The 20,000-nt window shown below is 42.2% G+C and overlaps 1 protein-coding gene across 3 annotated transcripts in view; it reads right to left on the bottom strand.

Moving 5' to 3' along the window:
- Nucleotides 1–2,812: 2,812 nt before the first annotated feature.
- Nucleotides 2,813–20,000, bottom strand: part of LOC124022868 (maternal embryonic leucine zipper kinase-like) — a 38,929-nt gene continuing 21,741 nt past the window's right edge. For all 3 annotated transcript variants that reach the window (XM_046337554.1, XM_046337555.1, XM_046337556.1), the window contains 5 exons: nucleotides 16,592–16,697; nucleotides 11,599–11,761; nucleotides 6,719–6,822; nucleotides 4,240–4,327; nucleotides 2,813–3,056 (listed from right to left, as the gene is read on the bottom strand). In XM_046337554.1, the coding sequence (XP_046193510.1) occupies nucleotides 2,967–3,056; nucleotides 4,240–4,327; nucleotides 6,719–6,822; nucleotides 11,599–11,761; nucleotides 16,592–16,697 (551 nt within the window). In that variant the 3' untranslated portion in view covers nucleotides 2,813–2,966. The remainder of the gene's footprint in view (nucleotides 3,057–4,239; nucleotides 4,328–6,718; nucleotides 6,823–11,598; nucleotides 11,762–16,591; nucleotides 16,698–20,000) is intronic.

Genomic DNA, 20,000 nt, shown 5'->3' with positions numbered 1-20,000 from the left:
GTGAGTCCCATCTAGTTTAATGTTTTACACAGTGAGACCCATCTAGTGTAATATATATCTACATAGTGAGACCCATCTAGTGTAATATATATCTACACGGTGAGTCCCATCTAGTGGAATATATTTCTACACAGTGAGTCCCATCTAGTGGAATATATTTCTACCCAGTGAGTCCCATCTAGTGGAATATATTTCTACACAGTGAGTCCCATCTAGAGTAATATATTGCTACACAGTGAGTCCCATCTAGTTTAATATATATCTACACAGTGAGTCCCATCTAGTGTAATATATATCTACACAGTGAGTCCCATCTAGTTTAATATATATCTACACAGTGAGTCCCATCTAGTTTAATATATATCTACACAGTGAGTCCCATCTAGTGTAATATATATCTACCCAGTGAGTCCCATCTAGTTTAATATATATCTACACAGTGAGTCCCATTTAGTTTAATATATATCTACACAGTGAGTCCCATCTAGTTTAATGTTTTACACAGTGAGTCCCATCTAGTTTAATATATATCTACACAGTGAGTCCCATCTAGTTTAATATATATCTACACAGTGAGTCCCATCTAGTGTAATATATATCTACACAGTGAGTCCCATCTAGTTTAATATATATCTACACAGTGAGTCCCATCTAGTTTAATATACATCTACACAGTGAGTCCCATCTAGTTTAATATATATCTACACAGTGAGTCCCATCTAGTTTAATATATATCTACACAGTGAGTCTCATCTAGTTTAATATATTTCTACACAGTGAGTCCCATCTAGTTTAATATATATCTACACAGTGAGTCCCATCTAGTTTAATGTTTTACACAGTGAGTCCCATCTAGTGTTATATATATATCTACACAGTGAGTCCCATCTAGTTTAATATATTTCTACACAGTGAGTCCCATCTAGTTTAATATATTTCTACAGTGAGTCCCATCTAGTTTAATATATTTCTACACAGTGAGTCCCATCTAGTTTAATATATTTCTACACAGTGAGTCCCATCTAGTTTAATATATTTCTACACAGTGAGTCCCATCTAGTTTAATATATTTCTACACAGTGAGTCCCATCTAGTTTAATATATTTCTACACAGTGAGTCCCATCTAGTTTAATATATTTCTACACAGTGAGTCCCATCTAGTGTTATATATATATCTACACAGTGAGTCCCATCTAGTTTAATGTTTTACACAGTGAGTCCCATCTAGTGTTATATATATATCTACACAGTGAGTCTCATCTAGTTTAATATATTTCTACACAGTGAGTCCCATCTAGTTTAATATATATCTACACAGTGAGTCCCATCTAGTTTAATGTTTTACACAGTGAGTCCCATCTAGTGTTATATATATATCTACACAGTGAGTCCCATCTAGTTTAATATATTTCTACACAGTGAGTCCCATCTAGTTTAATATATATCTACACAGTGAGTCCCATCTAGTTTAATATATATCTACCCAGTCCATTTCAGAGCTGGAACCTCCAGGAGGGGTTTAGTGTAATATATATCTACCCAGTGAGTCCCATCTAGTGTAATATATATCTACCCAGTGAGTCCCATCTAGTGTAATATATATCTACACAGTGAGTCCCATCTAGTGTTATATATATCTACAGTGAGTCCCATCTAGTTTAATATATATCTACACAGTGAGTCCCATCTAGTTTAATATATATCTACCCAGTCCATTTCAGAGCTGGAACCTCCAGGAGGGGTTTAGTGTAATATATATCTACACAGTGAGTCCCATCTAGTGTAATATATATCTACACAGTGAGTCCCATCTAGTGTAATATATATCTACACAGTGAGTCCTATCTAGTGTAATATATATCTACACAGTGAGTCCCATCTAGTGTAATATATATCTACCCAGTGAGTCCTATCTAGTGTAATATATCTCTACCCAGTGAGTCCTATCTAGTGTAATATATATCTACCCAGCGAGTCCTATCTAGTATCTATCTATCTGGTTTCTCTGGGAAAAGTCAACATCAACACAAACTCTCTACAAACCTCCAGGAGGGGTTTAGTGTAATATATATATCTACCCAGCGAGTCCTATCTAGTATCTATCTATCTGGTTTCTCTGGGAAAAGTCAACATCAACACAAACTCTCTACAAACTCCATTTATTTTGATCCTTTACAATTATTAACAATAAATCTCACACAGACAGATCATCTGACAAAAAAATAGAGTTAAAACAACAACCTCTCCTACAAACGTAAAAGACATGATGGAGAAACAAGTAAATATGGATCCTGTTACTGGTATATGTACAAACTAACAAACGTTGTATTCATGCTATCAGTAAACTGGTATTCTGTGACGCTAAAAGGCTCTATGATATCGTAACACCTCAAAACTCCTTCCTGCTACTGAATCAGTGGGGGAGGAGGGAATAAAACGCGACACATTTACATTTAGCAGACGCTCTTATCCAGAGCGACTTACAAAAACTCCTTCCTGCAACCAGGTGAGGGGAGGTCCGAGACAATGAGGAGGAGGTCCTAGACAACCAGGTGAGGGGAGGTCCGAGACAACCAGGTGAGGGGAGGTCCGAGACAACCAGGTGAGGGGAGGTCCGAGACAACGAGGAGGTCCTAGACAACCAGGTGAGGGGGAGGTCCTAGACAACCAGGTGAGGGGGAGGTCCTAGACAACCAGGTGAGGGGGAGGTCCTAGACAACCAGGTGAGGGGGAGGTCCTAGACAACCAGGTGAGGGGGAGGTCCTAGACAACCAGGTGAGGGGGAGGTCCTAGACAACCAGGTGAGGGGAGGTCCTAGACAACCAGGTGAGGGGAGGCCCTAGACAACCAGGTGAGGGGGAGTGAACCTGCAGACACTCTGCCCTACATGGAATTAGTTAAGACACTGGCTTTAGGTGCTGGAACGTGGACAGGATGTGACATCATTGACAGGAAGTAGTGACGTCTAGATGCTGGACGTAGAGAGAATGTCCTCCACCAGGTGTTTGTAAACCCAGGAGTCTCCCTTCAGCCGCTGTCTCCTCACACACACCACCTACAACACACAGCGTCAGTAATCAATAACGTGATCAATACATCTCCTCACACACACCACCTACAACACACACGCATCATCCATCAATAACGTGATCCCTACTGGGTGTCAGTAATCAATAACGTGATCCCTACTGGGTGTCAGTAATCAATAACGTGATCCCTACTGGGTGTCAGTAATCAATAACGTGATCCCTACTGGGTGTCAGTAATCAATAACGTGATCCTACTGGGTGTCAGTAATCAATAACGTGATCCCTACTGGGTGTCAGTAATCAATAACGTGATCCCTACTGGGTGTCAGTAATCAATAACGTGATCCCTACTGGGTGTCAGTAATCAATAATGTGATCCCTACTGGGTGTCAGTAATCAATAACGTGATCCCTACTGGGTGTCAGTAATCAATAACGTGATCCCTACTGGGTGTCAGTAATCAATAACGTGATCCCTACTGGGTGTCAGTAATCAATAACGTGATCCCTACTGGGTGTCAGTAATCAATAACGTGATCCTACTGGGTGTCAGTAATCAATAACCTACAACACACATCACTAATCAATAGGGTGGTCCACTGTGGCAGCAAGAGGCTGGTCACTAACCATCAATAACCCGATCAGTAGTAATCAATATGTACCTCAGTAACCATCAATGACCCGATCAGTAGTAATCAATATGTACCTCAGTAACCATCAATAACCCGATCAGTAGTAATCAATATGTACCTCAGTAACCATCAATAACCCGATCAGTAGTAATCAATATGTACCCAGTAACCATCAATAACCCGATCAGTAGTAATCAATATGTACCTCAGTAACCATCAATAACCCGATCAGTAGTAATCAATATGTACCTCAGTAACCATCAATAACCCGATCAGTAGTAATCAATATGTACCCAGTAACCATCAATAACCCGATCAGTAGTAATCAATATGTACCTCAGTAACCATCAATAACCCGATCAGTAGTAATCAATATGTACCTCAGTAACCATCAATAACCCGATCAGTAGTAATCAATATGTACCCCAGTAACCATCAATAACCCGATCAGTAGTAATCAATATGTACCCCAGTAACCATCAATAACCCGATCAGTAGTAATCAATAACCCGATCAGTAGTAATCAATAACCCGATCAGTAGTAATCAATAACCCGATCAGTAGTAATCAATATGTACCTCAGGTCTGTGCAGCAGACACACCTCCAGCTCAAACGCCATGGTCACCTTCCCAAAGTCTGACTGGGTGCGACACTTCAGAGTATAGCTGGGGAGGAGAGGACAGTCTGTTTACTGGGAACATCCCTCTATCTGTAGTCTGTTTACTGGGAACATCCCTCTATCTGTAGTCTGTAGCTGGGGAGGAGAGGACAGTCTGGTTACTGGGAACATCCCTCTATCTGTAGTCTGTAGCTGGGGAGGAGAGGACAGTCTGTTTACTGGGAACATCCCTCTATCTGTAGTCTGTTTACTGGGAACATCCCTCTATCTGTAGTCTGTAGCTGGGGAGGAGAGGACAGTCTGTTTACTGGGAACATCCCTCTATCTGTAGTCTGTTTACTGGGAACATCCCTCTATCTGTAGTCTGTTTACTGGGAACATCCCTCTATCTGTAGTCTGTTTACTGGGAACATCCCTCTATCTGTAGTCTGTTTACTGGGAACATCCCTCTATCTGTAGTCTGTAGCTGGGGAGGAGAGGACAGTCTGGTTACTGGGAACATCCCTCTATCTGTAGTCTGTTTACTGGGAACATCCCTCTATCTGTAGTCTGTAGCTGGGGAGGAGAGGACAGTCTGGTTACTGGGAACATCCCTCTATCTGTAGTCTGTTTACTGGGAACATCCCTCTATCTGTAGTCTGTTTACTGGGAACATCCCTCTATCTGTAGTCTGTTTACTGGGAACATCCCTCTATCTGTAGTCTGTAGCTGGGAGGAGAGGACAGTCTGTTTACTGGGAACATCCCTCTATCTGTAGTCTGTTTACTGGGAACATCCCTCTATCTGTAGTCTGTAGCTGGGGAGGAGAGGACAGTCTGGTTACTGGGAACATCCCTCTATCTGTAGTCTGTAGCTGGGAGGAGAGGACAGTCTGTTTACTGGGAACATCCCTCTATCTGTAGTCTGTTTACTGGGAACATCCCTCTATCTGTAGTCTGTTTACTGGGAACATCCCTCTATCTGTAGTCTGGTTACTGGGAACATCCCTCTATCTGTAGTCTGTAGCTGGGGAGGAGAGGACAGTCTGGTTACTGGGAACATCTGTAGTCTGTTTACTGGGAACATCCCCTATCTGTAGTCTGTTTACTGGGAACATCCCTCTATCTGTAGTCTGTAGCTGGGGAGGAGAGGACAGTCTGGTTACTGGGAACATCCCTCTATCTGTAGTCTGTTTACTGGGAACATCCCTCTATCTGTAGTCTGTAGCTGGGGAGGAGAGGACAGTCTGGTTACTGGGAACATCCCTCTATCTGTAGTCTGTTTACTGGGAACATCCCTCTATCTGTAGTCTGTTTACTGGGAACATCCCTCTATCTGTAGTCTGTAGCTGGGAGGAGAGGACAGTCTGGTTACTGGGAACATCCCTCTATCTGTAGTCTGTTTACTGGGAACATCCCTCTATCTGTAGTCTGTAGCTGGGGAGGAGAGGACAGTCTGGTTACTGGGAACATCCCTCTATCTGTAGTCTGTAGCTGGGGAGGAGAGGACAGTCTGTTTACTGGGAACATCCCTCTATCTGTAGTCTGTAGATGGGGAGGAGAGGACAGTCTGTTTACCGGGAACATTCTTGAGGGAGAAAGATGGAGAGACTGAGGAGAAAAGCTGGGGGAGAAAGATGGAGAGACTGAGAAGATGAGGGGGAGAAAGATGGAGTGACTGAAGATGAGGGAGAAAGATGGAGAGACTGAAGATGAGGGAGAAAGATGGAGAGACTGAGAAGATGAGGGAGAAAGATGGAGAGACTGAGAAGATGAGGGAGAAAGATGGAGAGACTGAGGAGATGAGGGAGAAAGATGGAGAGACTGAGGAGATGAGGGAGAAAGATGGAGAGACTGAGGAGATGAGGGAGAAAGATGGAGAGACTGAGGAGATGAGGGAGAAAGATGGAGAGACTGAGGAGATGAGGGAGAGACTGAGGAGATGAGGGAGAAAGATGGAGATGAGGGAGAAAGATGGAGAGACTGAGGAGATGAGGGAGAAAGATGGAGAGACTGAGAAGATGAGGGAGAAAGATGGAGATTAGGGAGAAAGATGGAGAGACAGGAGAAAAGCTGGGCGAGAAAGATGGAGAGACTGAGAAGATGAGGAGGGAGAGAAAGATGGAGAGACTGAGAAGATGAGGAGGGAGAGAAAGATGGAGAGACTGAGAAGATGAGGAGGGAGAGAAAGATGGAGAGACTGAGAAGATGAGGAGGGAGAGAAAGATGGAGAGACTGAGAAGATGAGGAGGGAGAGAAAGATGGAGGGAGAGAAAGAGGGAGAGAGGGGCCTGGCTTCCTGAGGGAGGGGCCTGGCTTCCTGAGGGAGGGGCCTGGCTTCCTGAGGGAGGGGCCTGGCTTCCTGAGGGAGGGGCCTGGCTTCCTGAGGGAGGGGCCTGGCTGGCATTCCTTCTCCACTGTCTCAGATCAGTGCCTAAAAATTGTGTGCGGGGCCTCACCCTTTCTGTGCGAAGTCGACGTGTTTCTCCGGTAGAATGGAGAGGATCTGGTTCAACACCTGGTCTGGGTTGGTCTGACTGGTCAACGTTACATTATACTGGGCCTGAGGAGAGGGAGAGGGAGAGGAGGGGAGAGGGAGAGGAGGGGAGAGGGAGAGGGAGAGGAGTTTCATGTAAGACTGAGTGATTGTTCCTTGATCCTATAGGGGGTGTCTATATATATATATATATTGATCCTGTAGGGGGGTGTCTATATATAGGTACCTGTATCCTGTAGGGGGTGTCTATATATATATATATATTGATCCTATAGGGGGTGTCTATATATATATATATATTGATCCTATAGGGGGTGTCTATATATATATATATATATGATCCTATAGGGGGTGTCTATATATATATATATATTGATCCTATAGGGGGTGTCTATATATATATATATATACCTTGATCCTGTAGGGGTGTCTATATATAGGTACCTGTATCCTGTAGGGGTGTCTATATATATATATATATATTGATCCTATAGGGGGTGTCTATATATATATATATATTGATCCTATAGGGGTGTCTATATATATATATATATTGATCCTATAGGGGGTGTCTATATATATATATATGTACCTTGATCCTGTAGGGGGTGTCTATATATAGGTACCTGTATCCTGTAGGGGGTGTCTATATATATGTACCTTGATCCTATAGGGGGTGTCTATATATAGGTACCTGTATCCTGTAGGGGGTGTCTATATATATATATACCTTGATCCTATAGGGGGTGTCTATATATATATATATCTTGATCCTATAGGGGTGTCTATATATATATATATCTTGATCCTATAGGGGGTGTCTATATATATATATATATATATTGATCCTGTAGGGGGTGTCTATATATATATATATATATCTTGATCCTATAGGGGTGTCTATATATAGGTACCTGTATCCTATAGGGGGTGTCTATATATATATATATATACCTTGATCCTGTAGGGGGGTGTCTATATATATATATACCTTGATCCTATAGGGGGTGTCTATATATATATATATCTTGATCCTATAGGGGGTGTCTATATATATATATATCTTGATCCTATAGGGGGTGTCTATATATATATATATATATCTTGACCCTGTAGGGGTGTCTATATATATATATATATATCTTGACCCTGTAGGGGTGTCTATATATAGGTACCTGTATCCTATAGGGGGTGTCTATATATATATATATATATCTTGAACCTATAGGGGTGTCTATATATATATATATATATCTTGAACCTATAGGGGGTGTCTATATATATATATATATATCTTGAACCTATAGGGGGTGTCTATATATATATATATATATCTTGACCCTGTAGGGGGTGTCTATATATATATATATATATCTTGACCCTGTAGGGGGTGTCTATATATAGGTACCTGTATCCTATAGGGGGTGTCTATATATATATATATATATCTTGAACCTATAGGGGGTGTCTATATATATATATATATATATCTTGAACCTATAGGGGGTGTCTATATATATATATATATATCTTGACCCTGTAGGGGGTGTCTATATATAGGTACCTGTATCCTATAGGGGTGTCTATATATAGGTACCTGTATCCTATAGGGGGTGTCTATATATATATATACCTTGATCCTGTAGGGGGGTGTCTATATATATATATATATACCTTGATCCTGTAGGGGGTGTCTATATATATATATATATATATATATACCTTGATCCTGTAGGGGGGTGACTATATATATATGTACCTTGATCCTATAGGGGGTGTCTATATATAGGAACCTGTATCCTATAGGGGGGTGTCTATATGACCCTGTAGGGGTGTCTATATATATATGTACCTGTATCCTATAGGGGGTGTCTATATATATATACCTTGATCCTGTAGGGGGTGTCTATATATATATACCTTGATCCTGTAGGGGGTGTCTATATATATATATATACCTTGATCCTGTAGGGGGTGTCTATATAGATATATATATAGCTTGATCCTGTAGGGGGTGTCTATATATAGGTACCTTGACACTGTCTATATATATATATACCTTGATCCTGTAGGGGGGTGTCTATATATATATATATACCTTGATCCTGTAGGGAGGTGTCTATATATATATATGTACCTTGATCCTGTAGGGGGTGTCTATATATAGGAACCTGTATCCTATAGGGGGTGTCTATATGACCCTGTAGGGGGGTGTCTATATGACCCTGTAGGGGGTGTCTATATATATGTACCTGTATCCTATAGGGGGTGTCTATATATATATACCTTGATCCTGTAGGGGTGTCTATATATATATACCTTGATCCTGTAGGGGGTGTCTATATATATATATACCTTGATCCTGTAGGGGGTGTCTATATAGATATATATATAGCTTGATCCTGTAGGGGGTGTCTATATATAGGTACCTTGACACTGTCTATATATATATATATATATATATATATATACCTTGATCCTGTAGGGGGTGTCTATATATATATATATACCTTGATCCTGTAGGGAGGTGTCTATATATATATATGTACCTTGATCCTGTAGGGGGTGTCTATATATATATATATATATACCTTGATCCTGTAGGGGGTGTCTATATATATATATACCTTGATCCTGTAGGGGGTGTCTATATATATACCTTGATCCTGTAGGGGGGTGTCTATATATATATACCTGTATCCTATAGGGGATGTCTATATATATGTACCTTGATCCTGTAGGGGGTGTCTATATATATATATACCTTGATCCTGTAGGGGGTGTCTATATATATATATATATATACCTTGATCCTGTAGGGGGTGTCTATATATATATATACCTTGATACTGTAGGGGGTGTCTATATATATATATATAGCTTGATCCTGTAGGGGGTGTCTATATATAGGTACCTTGACACTGTCTATATATATATATATATATATACCTTGATCCTGTAGGGGGTGTCTATATATATATATGTACCTTGATCCTGTAGGGGGTGTCTATATATATATATATACCTTGATCCTGTAGGGGGTGTCTATATATATATATATACCTTGATCCTGTAGGGGGTGTCTATATATATATATACAATTTGATCCTGTAGGGGGCTGTCTATATATATATATACCTTGATCCTGTAGGGGGTGTCTATATATATACCTTGATCCTGTAGGGGGTGTCTATATATTTTACCTTGATCCTATAGGGGGGTGTCTATATATATATACCTTGATGCTATAGGGGGGTGTCTATATATAGGTACCTTGACACTGTCTATATATATATGTACCTTGATCCTGTAGGGGGTGTCTATATATATATATACCTTGATCCTGTAGGGGGTGTCTATATATATATATACCTTGATCCTGTAGGGGGTGTCTATATATATATATACCTTGATCCTATAGGGGGTGTCTATATATATATATATATACCTTGATCCTATAGGGGTGTCTATATATATATATATATACCTTGATCCTGTAGGGGGTGTCTATATATTTTACCTTGATCCTGTAGGGGGTGTCATATATATATATATATATATATATATATATATACCTAGATCCTGTAGGGGGTGTCTATATATTTTACCTTGATCCTGTAGGGGTGTCATATATATATATATATATACACCTTGATCCTGTAGGGGTGTCTATATATATATACCTAGATCCTGTAGGGGGTGTCTATATATGTATATATATACCTTGATCCTGTAGGGGGTGTCTATATATGTATATATATACCTTGATCCTGTAGGGGGTATCTATATATATATATCTTGATCCTGTAGGGGGGTGTCTATATATATATACCTTGATCCTGTAGGGGGTGTCTATATATATATACCTTGATCCTGTAGGGGGTGTCTATATATATATATATCTTGATCCTGTAGGGGGTGTCTATATATAGGTACCTGTATCCTATAGGGGGTGTCTATATATATATACCTAGATCCTGTAGGGGTGTCTATATATATATATACCTTGATCCTGTAGGGGGTGTCTATATATTTTACCTTGATCCTATAGGGGGTGTCTATATATATATACCTTGATGCTATAGGGGGTGTCTATATATAGGTACCTTGACACTGTCTATATATATATATATATATATATATATACCTTGATCCTGTAGGGGGTGTCTATATATATATATGTACCTTGATCCTGTAGGGGGTGTCTATATATATATACCTTGATCCTGTAGGGGGTGTCTATATATATATATATCTTGATCCTGTAGGGGGTGTCTATATATATATATATCTTGATCCTATAGGGGGTGTCTATATATATATACCTAGATCCTGTAGGGGGTGTCTATATATATATATACCTTGATCCTGTAGGGGGTGTCTATATATATATATATCTTGATCCTGTAGGGGGTGTCTATATATATATATATCTTGATCCTGTAGGGGTGTCTATATATATATATATCTTGATCCTGTAGGGGGTGTCTATATATATATATATCTTGATGTAGGGGGTGTCTATATATATATATATCTTGATCCTGTAGGGGGTGTCTATATATATATATATATTGATCCTATAGGGGGTGTCTATATATATATATATCTTGATCCTGTAGGGGGGTGTCTATATATAGGTACCTTGATCCTGTAGGGGGTGTCTATATATATATATATCTTGATCCTGTAGGGGGTGTCTATATATATATATATCTTGATCCTGTAGGGGGGTGTCTATATATATATATATCTTGACCCTGTAGGGGGTGTCTATATATATACCTGTATCCTATAGGGGGTGTCTATATGACCCTGTAGGGGGTGTCTATATATAGGTACCTTGATCCTGCGTGGTCTGTCCCGCAGCCCTCGTCTCTTGCTGGGTGTGAGCAAGGTGATGACTTTATCCAGGCCTCTCTCCAGACTGCCGAAAACCTTCCCCCCTCTTCTCTTCTGGCTGCTGTCCCCCCGAGACGCCCCCGCCAGGTCTAACGACCGGGACCTAAGAGACAGACGGACGGAAAGAGGGAGGGGACAATGATCTCAAGATCAGTGGGTTTAAAAAAAAAAACATTCTCACCCAACTTCCTGATATCCAATTGGGATGTTACGATCTTGTCTGATCGCTGCAACTCCCCCCAACGGACTCGGGAGAGGTCGAAGTTCGAGAGTCAAGCGTCCTCCCGAAAACATCACCTGTCAAGCCTCTCTAATTCCTAACACACTGCTCGGTTAACCCTGACTTCTGACTCTACCACAGAAAGAACCTCGGGATAGAATGGATACTTTGTGTTGTCCATCTTCATCAAGTCATCATCAGTAACCTTCTGGGCTGAAGGCCAATGTCTCCTTCTCTCTGGGCTGAAGGCCAGCATCTCCTTCTCTCTGGGCTGAAGGCCAGCATCTCCTTCTCTCTGGGCTGAAGGCCAGCATCTCCTTCTCTCTGGGCTGAAGGCCAGCATCTCCTTCTCTCTGGGCTGAAGGTCAGTGTCTCCTTCTCTCTGGGCTGAAGGTCAGTGTCTCCTTCTCTCTGGGCTGAAGGCCAGCATCTCCTTCTCTCTGGGCTGAAGGCCAATGTCTCCTTCTCTCTGGGCTGAAGGCCAATGTCTCCTTCTCTCTGGGCTGAAGGCCAGTATCTCCTTCTCTCTGGGCTGAAGGCCAGCATCTCCTTCTCTCTGGGCTGAAGGCCAGTGTCTCCTTCTCTCTGGGCTGAAGGCCAGTATCTCCTTCTCTCTGGGCTGAAGGCCAGCATCTCCTTCTCTCTGGGCTGAAGACCAGTATCTCCTTCTCTCTGGGCTGAAGGCCAGCATCTCCTTCTACCTTCTCTCTGGGCTGAAGGCCAGCTCTCCTTCCTCCATCATACCTTCTCTCTGGGCTGAAGGCCAATATCTCCTTCTCTCTGGGCTGAAGGCCAATACCTACTTCTCTCTGGGCTGAAGGCCAGTATCTCCTTCTCTCTGGGCTGAAGGCCAGTATCTCCTACCTTCTCTCTGGGCTGAAGGACAGCTCTCCTTCCTCCATCATACCTTCTCTCTGGGCTGAAGGTCAATATCTCATTCTCTCTGGGCTGAAGGCCAATGTCTCCTTCTCTCTGGGCTGAAGACCAGCATCTCCTTCTCTCTGGGCTGAAGAACAGTATCTCCTTCTCTCTGGGCTGAAGGCCAGTATCTCCTTCTCTCTGGGCTGAAGGCCAATGTCTCCTTCTCTCTGGGCTGAAGGCCAATACCTCCTTCTCTCTGGGCTGAAGGCCAGCATCTCCTTCTCTCTGGGCTGAAGGCCAGTATATCCTTCTCTCTGGGCTGAAGGCCAGTGTCTCCTTCTCTCTGGGCTGAAGACCAGCATCTCCTTCTCTCTGGGCTGAAGGCCAGTATATCCTTCTCTCTGGGCTGAAGGCCAGCATCTCCTTCTCACTGGGCTGAAGGCCAGTATCTCCTCTCTTCTCTCTGAGCTGAAGGACAGCATCTCCTTCTCTCTGGGCTGAAGGCCAGTATCTCCTTCTCTCTGGGCTGAAGGCCAGTATCTCCTTCTCTCTGGGCTGAAGGCCAGTATCTCCTTCTCTCTGGGCTGAAGGCCAGTATCTCCTTCTCTCTGGGCTGAAGGTCAGTATCTCCTTCTCTCTGGGCTGAAGGCCAGTATCTCCTTCTCTCTGGGCTGAAGGCCAGTATCTCCTTCTCTCTGGGCTGAAGGCCAGCATCTCCTCTCTGGGCTGAAGGCCAGTATCTCCTTCTCTCTGGGCTGAAGGCCAATGTCTCCTTCTCTCTGGGCTGAAGGCCAATGTCTCCTTCTCTCTGGGCTGAAGGCCAGTATCTCCTTCTCTCTGGGCTGAAGGCCAGTATCTCCTTCTCTCTGGGCTGAAGGCCAATGTCTCCTTCTCTCTGGGCTGAAGGCCAATACCTCCTTCTCTCTGGGCTGAAGGCCAGCATCTCCTTCTCTCTGGGCTGAAGGCCAGTATATCCTTCTCTCTGGGCTGAAGGCCAGTGTCTCCTTCTCTCTGGGCTGAAGACCAGCATCTCCTTCTCTCTGGGCTGAAGGCCAGTATCTCCTTCTCTCTGGGCTGAAGGCCAGTATCTCCTTCTCTCTGGGCTGAAGGCCAATGTCTCCTTCTCTCTGGGCTGAAGGCCAATACCTCCTTCTCTCTGGGCTGAAGGCCAGCATCTCCTTCTCTCTGGGCTGAAGGCCAGTATATCCTTCTCTCTGGGCTGAAGGCCAGTGTCTCCTTCTCTCTGGGCTGAAGACCAGCATCTCCTTCTCTCTGGGCTGAAGGCCAGTATATCCTTCTCTCTGGGCTGAAGGCCAGCATCTCCTTCTCACTGGGCTGAAGGCCAGTATCTCCTCTCTTCTCTCTGAGCTGAAGGACAGCATCTCCTTCTCTCTGGGCTGAAGGCCAGTATCTCCTTCTCTCTGGGCTGAAGGCCAGTATCTCCTTCTCTCTGGGCTGAAGGCCAGTATCTCCTTCTCTCTGGGCTGAAGGCCAGTATCTCCTTCTCTCTGGGCTGAAGGCCAGTATCTCCTTCTCTCTGGGCTGAAGGTCAGTATCTCCTTCTCTCTGGGCTGAAGGCCAGTATCTCCTTCTCTCTGGGCTGAAGGCCAGTATCTCCTTCTCTCTGGGCTGAAGGCCAGTATCTCCTTCTCTCTGGGCTGAAGGCCAGTATCTCCTTCTCTCTGGGCTGAAGGCCAGCATCTCCTTCTCTCTGGGCTGAAGGCCAGCATCTCCTTCTCTCTGGGCTGAAGGCCAGCATCTCCTTCTCTCTGGGCTGAAGGCCAGTATCTCCTTCTCTCTGGGCTGAAGGCCAGTGTCTCCTTCTCTCTGGGCTGAAGGCCAATGTCTCCTTCTCTCTGGGCTGAAGGCCAATACCTCCTTCTCTCTGGGCTGAAGGCCAGCATCTCCTTCTCTCTGGGCTGAAGGCCAGTATATCCTACCTTCTCTCTGGGCTGAAGGACAGCTCTCCTTCCTCCATCATACCTTCTCTCTGGGCTGAAGGTCAATATCTCATTCTCTCTGGGCTGAAGACCAGCATCTCCTTCTCTCTGGGCTGAAGGCCAGTATATCCTTCTCTCTGGGCTGAAGGCCAGCATCTCCTTCTCACTGGGCTGAAGGCCAGTATCTCCTCTCTTCTCTCTGAGCTGAAGGACAGCATCTCCCTCTCTCTGGGCTGAAGGCCAGTATCTCCTTCTCTCTGGGCTGAAGGCCAGTATCTCCTTCTCTCTGGGCTGAAGGCCAGTATCTCCTTCTCTCTGGGCTGAAGGCCAGTATCTCCTTCTCTCTGGGCTGAAGGTCAGTATCTCCTTCTCTCTGGGCTGAAGGCCAGTATCTCCTTCTCTCTGGGCTGAAGGCCAGTATCTCCTTCTCTCTGGGCTGAAGGCCAGTATCTCCTTCTCTCTGGGCTGAAGGCCAGTATCTCCTTCTCTCTGGGCTGAAGGCCAGTATCTCCTTCTCTCTGGGCTGAAGGCCAGTATCTCCTTCTCTCTGGGCTGAAGGCCAGCATCTCCTTCTCTCTGGGCTGAAGGCCAGTATCTCCTTCTCTCTGGGCTGAAGGCCAGTATCTCCTACCTTCTCTCTGGGCTGAAGGACAGCTCTCCTTCCTCCATCATACCTTCTCTCTGGGCTGAAGGTCAATATCTCCTTCTCTCTGGGCTGAAGTCCAGTATCTCCTTCTCTCTGGGCTGAAGTCCAGTATCTCCTTCTCTCTGGGCTGAAGGCCAGTATCTCCTTCTAGCTTCTCTCTGGGTTGAAGACCAGCTCTCCTTCTACCTTCTCTCTGGGCTGAAGGCCAGTATCTCCTTCTCTCTGGGCTGAAGGCCCGCATCTCCTTCCTCCATCATACCTTCTCTCTGGGCTGAAGGTCAGCTCTCCTTCTCTCTGGGCTGAAGACCAGCATCTCCTTCTACCTTCTCTCTGGGCTGAAGACCAGTATCTCCTTCTACCTTCTCTCTGAGCTGAAGACCAGTATCTCCATCATACCTTCTCTCTGGGCTGAAGACCAGCATCTCCATCATACCTTCTCTCTGGGCTGAAGGCCATCATCTCCATCATACCTTCTCTCTGGGCTGAAGGCCAGTATCTCCATCATACCTTCTCTCTGGGCTGAAGGCCAGCATCTCCATCATACCTTCTCTCTGGGCTGAAGGCCAGCATCTCCATCATACCTTCTCTCTGGGCTGAAGGCCAGCATCTCCATCATACCTTCTCTCTGGGCTGAAGGACAGCATCTTCATCATACCTTCTCTCTGGGCTGAAGGCCAGCATCTTCATCATACCTTCTCTCTGGGCTGAAGGCCAGCATCTTCATCATACCTTCTCTCTGGGCTGAAGGCCAGCATCTCCATCATACCGTCTCTCTGGGCTGAAAGCCAGTATCTCCATCATACCTTCTCTCTGGGCTGAAGGCCAGCATCTCCATCATACCGTCTCTCTGGGCTGAAGGCCAGCATCTCCATCATACCTTCTCTCTGGGCTGAAGGCCAGCATCTCCATCATACCGTCTCTCTGGGCTGAAGGCCAGTATCTCCATCATACCTTCTCTCTGGGCTGAAGGCCAGTATCTCCATCATACCTTCTCTCTGGGCTGAAGGCCAGTATCTCCATCATACCTTCTCTCTGGGCTGAAGGCCAGCATCTCCATCATACCATCTCCCTGGGCTGAAGGCCAGCATACCTTCTCTCTGGGCTGAAGGCCAGTATCTCCATCATACCTTCTCTCTGGGCTGAAGGCCAGCATCTCCATCATACCTTCTCTCTGGGCTGAAGGCCAGCATCTCCATCATACCGTCTCTCTGGGCTGAAGGCCAGCATCTCCATCATACCTTCTCCCTGGGCTGAAGGCCAGCATACCTTCTCTCTGGGCTGAAGGCCAGTATCTCCATCTCTTCTTCCTCCTTTCCTTCCACTCTCTCCCTCGGTCTCTTCCTCGACGGGTCCTTACAAGTACTGCCTCCTCCTGCAACACACACACACACACACACACACACACACACACACACACACACACACACACACACACACACACACACACACACACACACACACACACACACACACACACACACACACACACACACACACACACACACACGGAAAAGTGTGTAACACATGTCAGTACACACCACATGGGACAGAGAGCAGGGAAAGAGACAGCAACACCTGTCACAGTACACGCCCAGGGACACACACACACACACACAGGGTCCCTGGTGTGTTAGTCTGGACAGAGCTGTCAGCTGTAGCAGGAGGGGAGAGGTGGGTTATAAATTACACAGAGAGAGTGTGTGTGTGACATCAATATTATTAGTGAAAAACTGGTCATAGATATCTATATACCTACACCTATCTCTATCTATATATCTATCTATCGCTATCTATATATCTATATCTATATATCTACACCTATCTCTATCTATCTATATACCTACACCTATCTCTATCTATATACCTATCTCTATCTATATACCTATCTCTATCTATCCATCTCTATATCTATCTCTCTCTATATCTATCTATATACCTACACCTATCTCTATCTATATCTATCTATATATCTATATACCTACACCTATCTCTATCTATATCTATCTATATACCTACACCTATCTCTATCTATATATCTATATATCTATATACCTATCTATATATCTATACCTATCTCTATCTATATACCTACTCCTATCTCTCTCTATATCTATCTATATACCTACACCTATCTCTATCTATATCTAGCTATATATCTATCTACCTATCTATATATCTATACCTATCTCTATCTATATACCTACTCCTATCTCTCTCTATATCTATCTATATACCTACTCCTATCTCTATCTAGCTATATATCTATCTATATACCTACACCTATCTCTATCTATATATCTATATATCTATATACCTACACCTATCTCTATCTATATCTAGCTATATATCTATATACCTACACCTATCTCTATCTATATATCTATATATCTATATACCTATACCTATCTCTATCTATATACCTACACCTATCTCTATCTATATCTAGCTATATATCTATATACCTACACCTATCTCCATCTATCTATATACCTACACCTATCTCTATCTATATCTAGCTATATATCTATATACCTACACCTATCTCTATCTATATCTAGCTATATATCTATATACCTACACCTATCTCTATCTATATATCTATATCTATCTATATACCTACACCTATCTCTATCTATATATCTATATCTATCTATATACCTACACCTATCTCTATCTATCTATATCTAGCTATATATCTATATACCTACACCTATCTCTATCTATATATCTATATCTATCTATATACCTACACCTATCTCTATCTATATCTATCTATATACCTACACCTATCTCTATCTATATCTATCTATATACCTACACCTATCTCTATCTATATCTATCTATATACCTACACCTATCTCTATCTATATCTATCTATATACCTACACCTATCTCTATCTATATACCTACACCTATCTCTATCTATATCTATCTATATACCTACACCTATCTCTATCTATCTCTATCTATATACCTACACCTATCTCTATCTATCTCTATCTATACCTATATCTATCCATCTCTATATCTATCTCTCTCTATATCTATCTATATACCTACACCTATCTCTATCTATATCTAGCTATATATCTATATACCTACACCTATCTCTATCTATATATCTATATATCTATATACCTATCTATATATCTATACCTATCTCTATCTATATCTAGCTATATATCTATATACCTACACCTATCTCTATCTCTATCTAGCTATATATCTATATACCTACACCTATCTATATCTATATATCTATATACCTACACCTATCTCTATCTATATATCTATATCTATCTATATACCTACACCTATCTCTATCTATATACCTATCTCTATCTATCTATATACCTACACCTATCTCTATCTATATATCTATATACCTATCTATATATCTATACCTATCTCTATCTATATACCTATCTCTATCTATCTATATACCTACACCTATCTCTATCTATATATCTATATACCTATCTATATATCTATACCTATCTCTATCTATATACCTACACCTATCTCTATCTATATACCTATCTCTATCTATATCTATCTATATACCTACACCTATCTCTATCTATATATCTATATACCTATCTATATACCTATACCTATCTCTATCTATATACCTACACCTATCTCTATCTATATACCTATCTCTATCTATCCATCTCTATATCTATCTCTCTCTATATCTATCTATATACCTACACCTATCTCTATCTATATACCTACTCCTATCTCTATCTATATCTATCTATATACCTACACCTATCTCTATCTATATATCTATATATCTATCTATATACCTACACCTATCTCTATCTATATATCTATACCTATCTCTATCTATATACCTACACCTATCTCTATCTATATACCTACTCCTATCTCTATCTATATATCTATATATCTATATACCTATCTATATATCTATACATATCTCTATCTATATACCTACACCTATCTCTATCTATATACCTACTCCTATCTCTATCTATATCTATCTATATACCTACACCTATCTCTATCTATATCTATCTATATATCTATATATCTATACCTATCTCTATCTATATCTATCTATATCTATCTATATACCTACACCTATCTCTATCTATCTATATACCTACACCTATCTCTATCTATCTATATACCTACACCTATCTCTATCTATCTATATACCTATCTCTATCTCTATCTATATCTATCTATATACCTACACCTATCTCTATCTATATCTATCTATATACCTACACCCATCTCTATCTATATCTATCTATATACCTACACCTATCTCTATCTATACTATATACCTATCTATCCTATCTCTATCTCTATCTATCTATATACCTACACCTATCTCTATCTATATACCTACTCCTATCTCTATCTCTATCTATCTATATACCTACTCCTATCTCTATCTATCTATATACCTACACCTATCTCTATCTATATCTATCTATATACCTACACCTATATCTATCTATATACCTACTCCTATCTCTATCTCTATCTATCTATATACCTACACCTATCTCTATCTATATACCTACACCTATCTCTATCTATACCTATATCTATCTATATACCTACACCTATCTCTATCTATATCTATCTATATACCTACACCTATCTCTATCTATATACCTACACCTATCTCTATCTA

Source organism: Oncorhynchus gorbuscha, unplaced genomic scaffold, assembly GCF_021184085.1.
Source record: "Oncorhynchus gorbuscha isolate QuinsamMale2020 ecotype Even-year unplaced genomic scaffold, OgorEven_v1.0 Un_scaffold_1460, whole genome shotgun sequence".
NCBI classification, from domain to species: Eukaryota; Metazoa; Chordata; class Actinopteri; order Salmoniformes; family Salmonidae; genus Oncorhynchus; species Oncorhynchus gorbuscha.
This window is presented reverse-complemented; position numbering and strand designations above follow the sequence as displayed.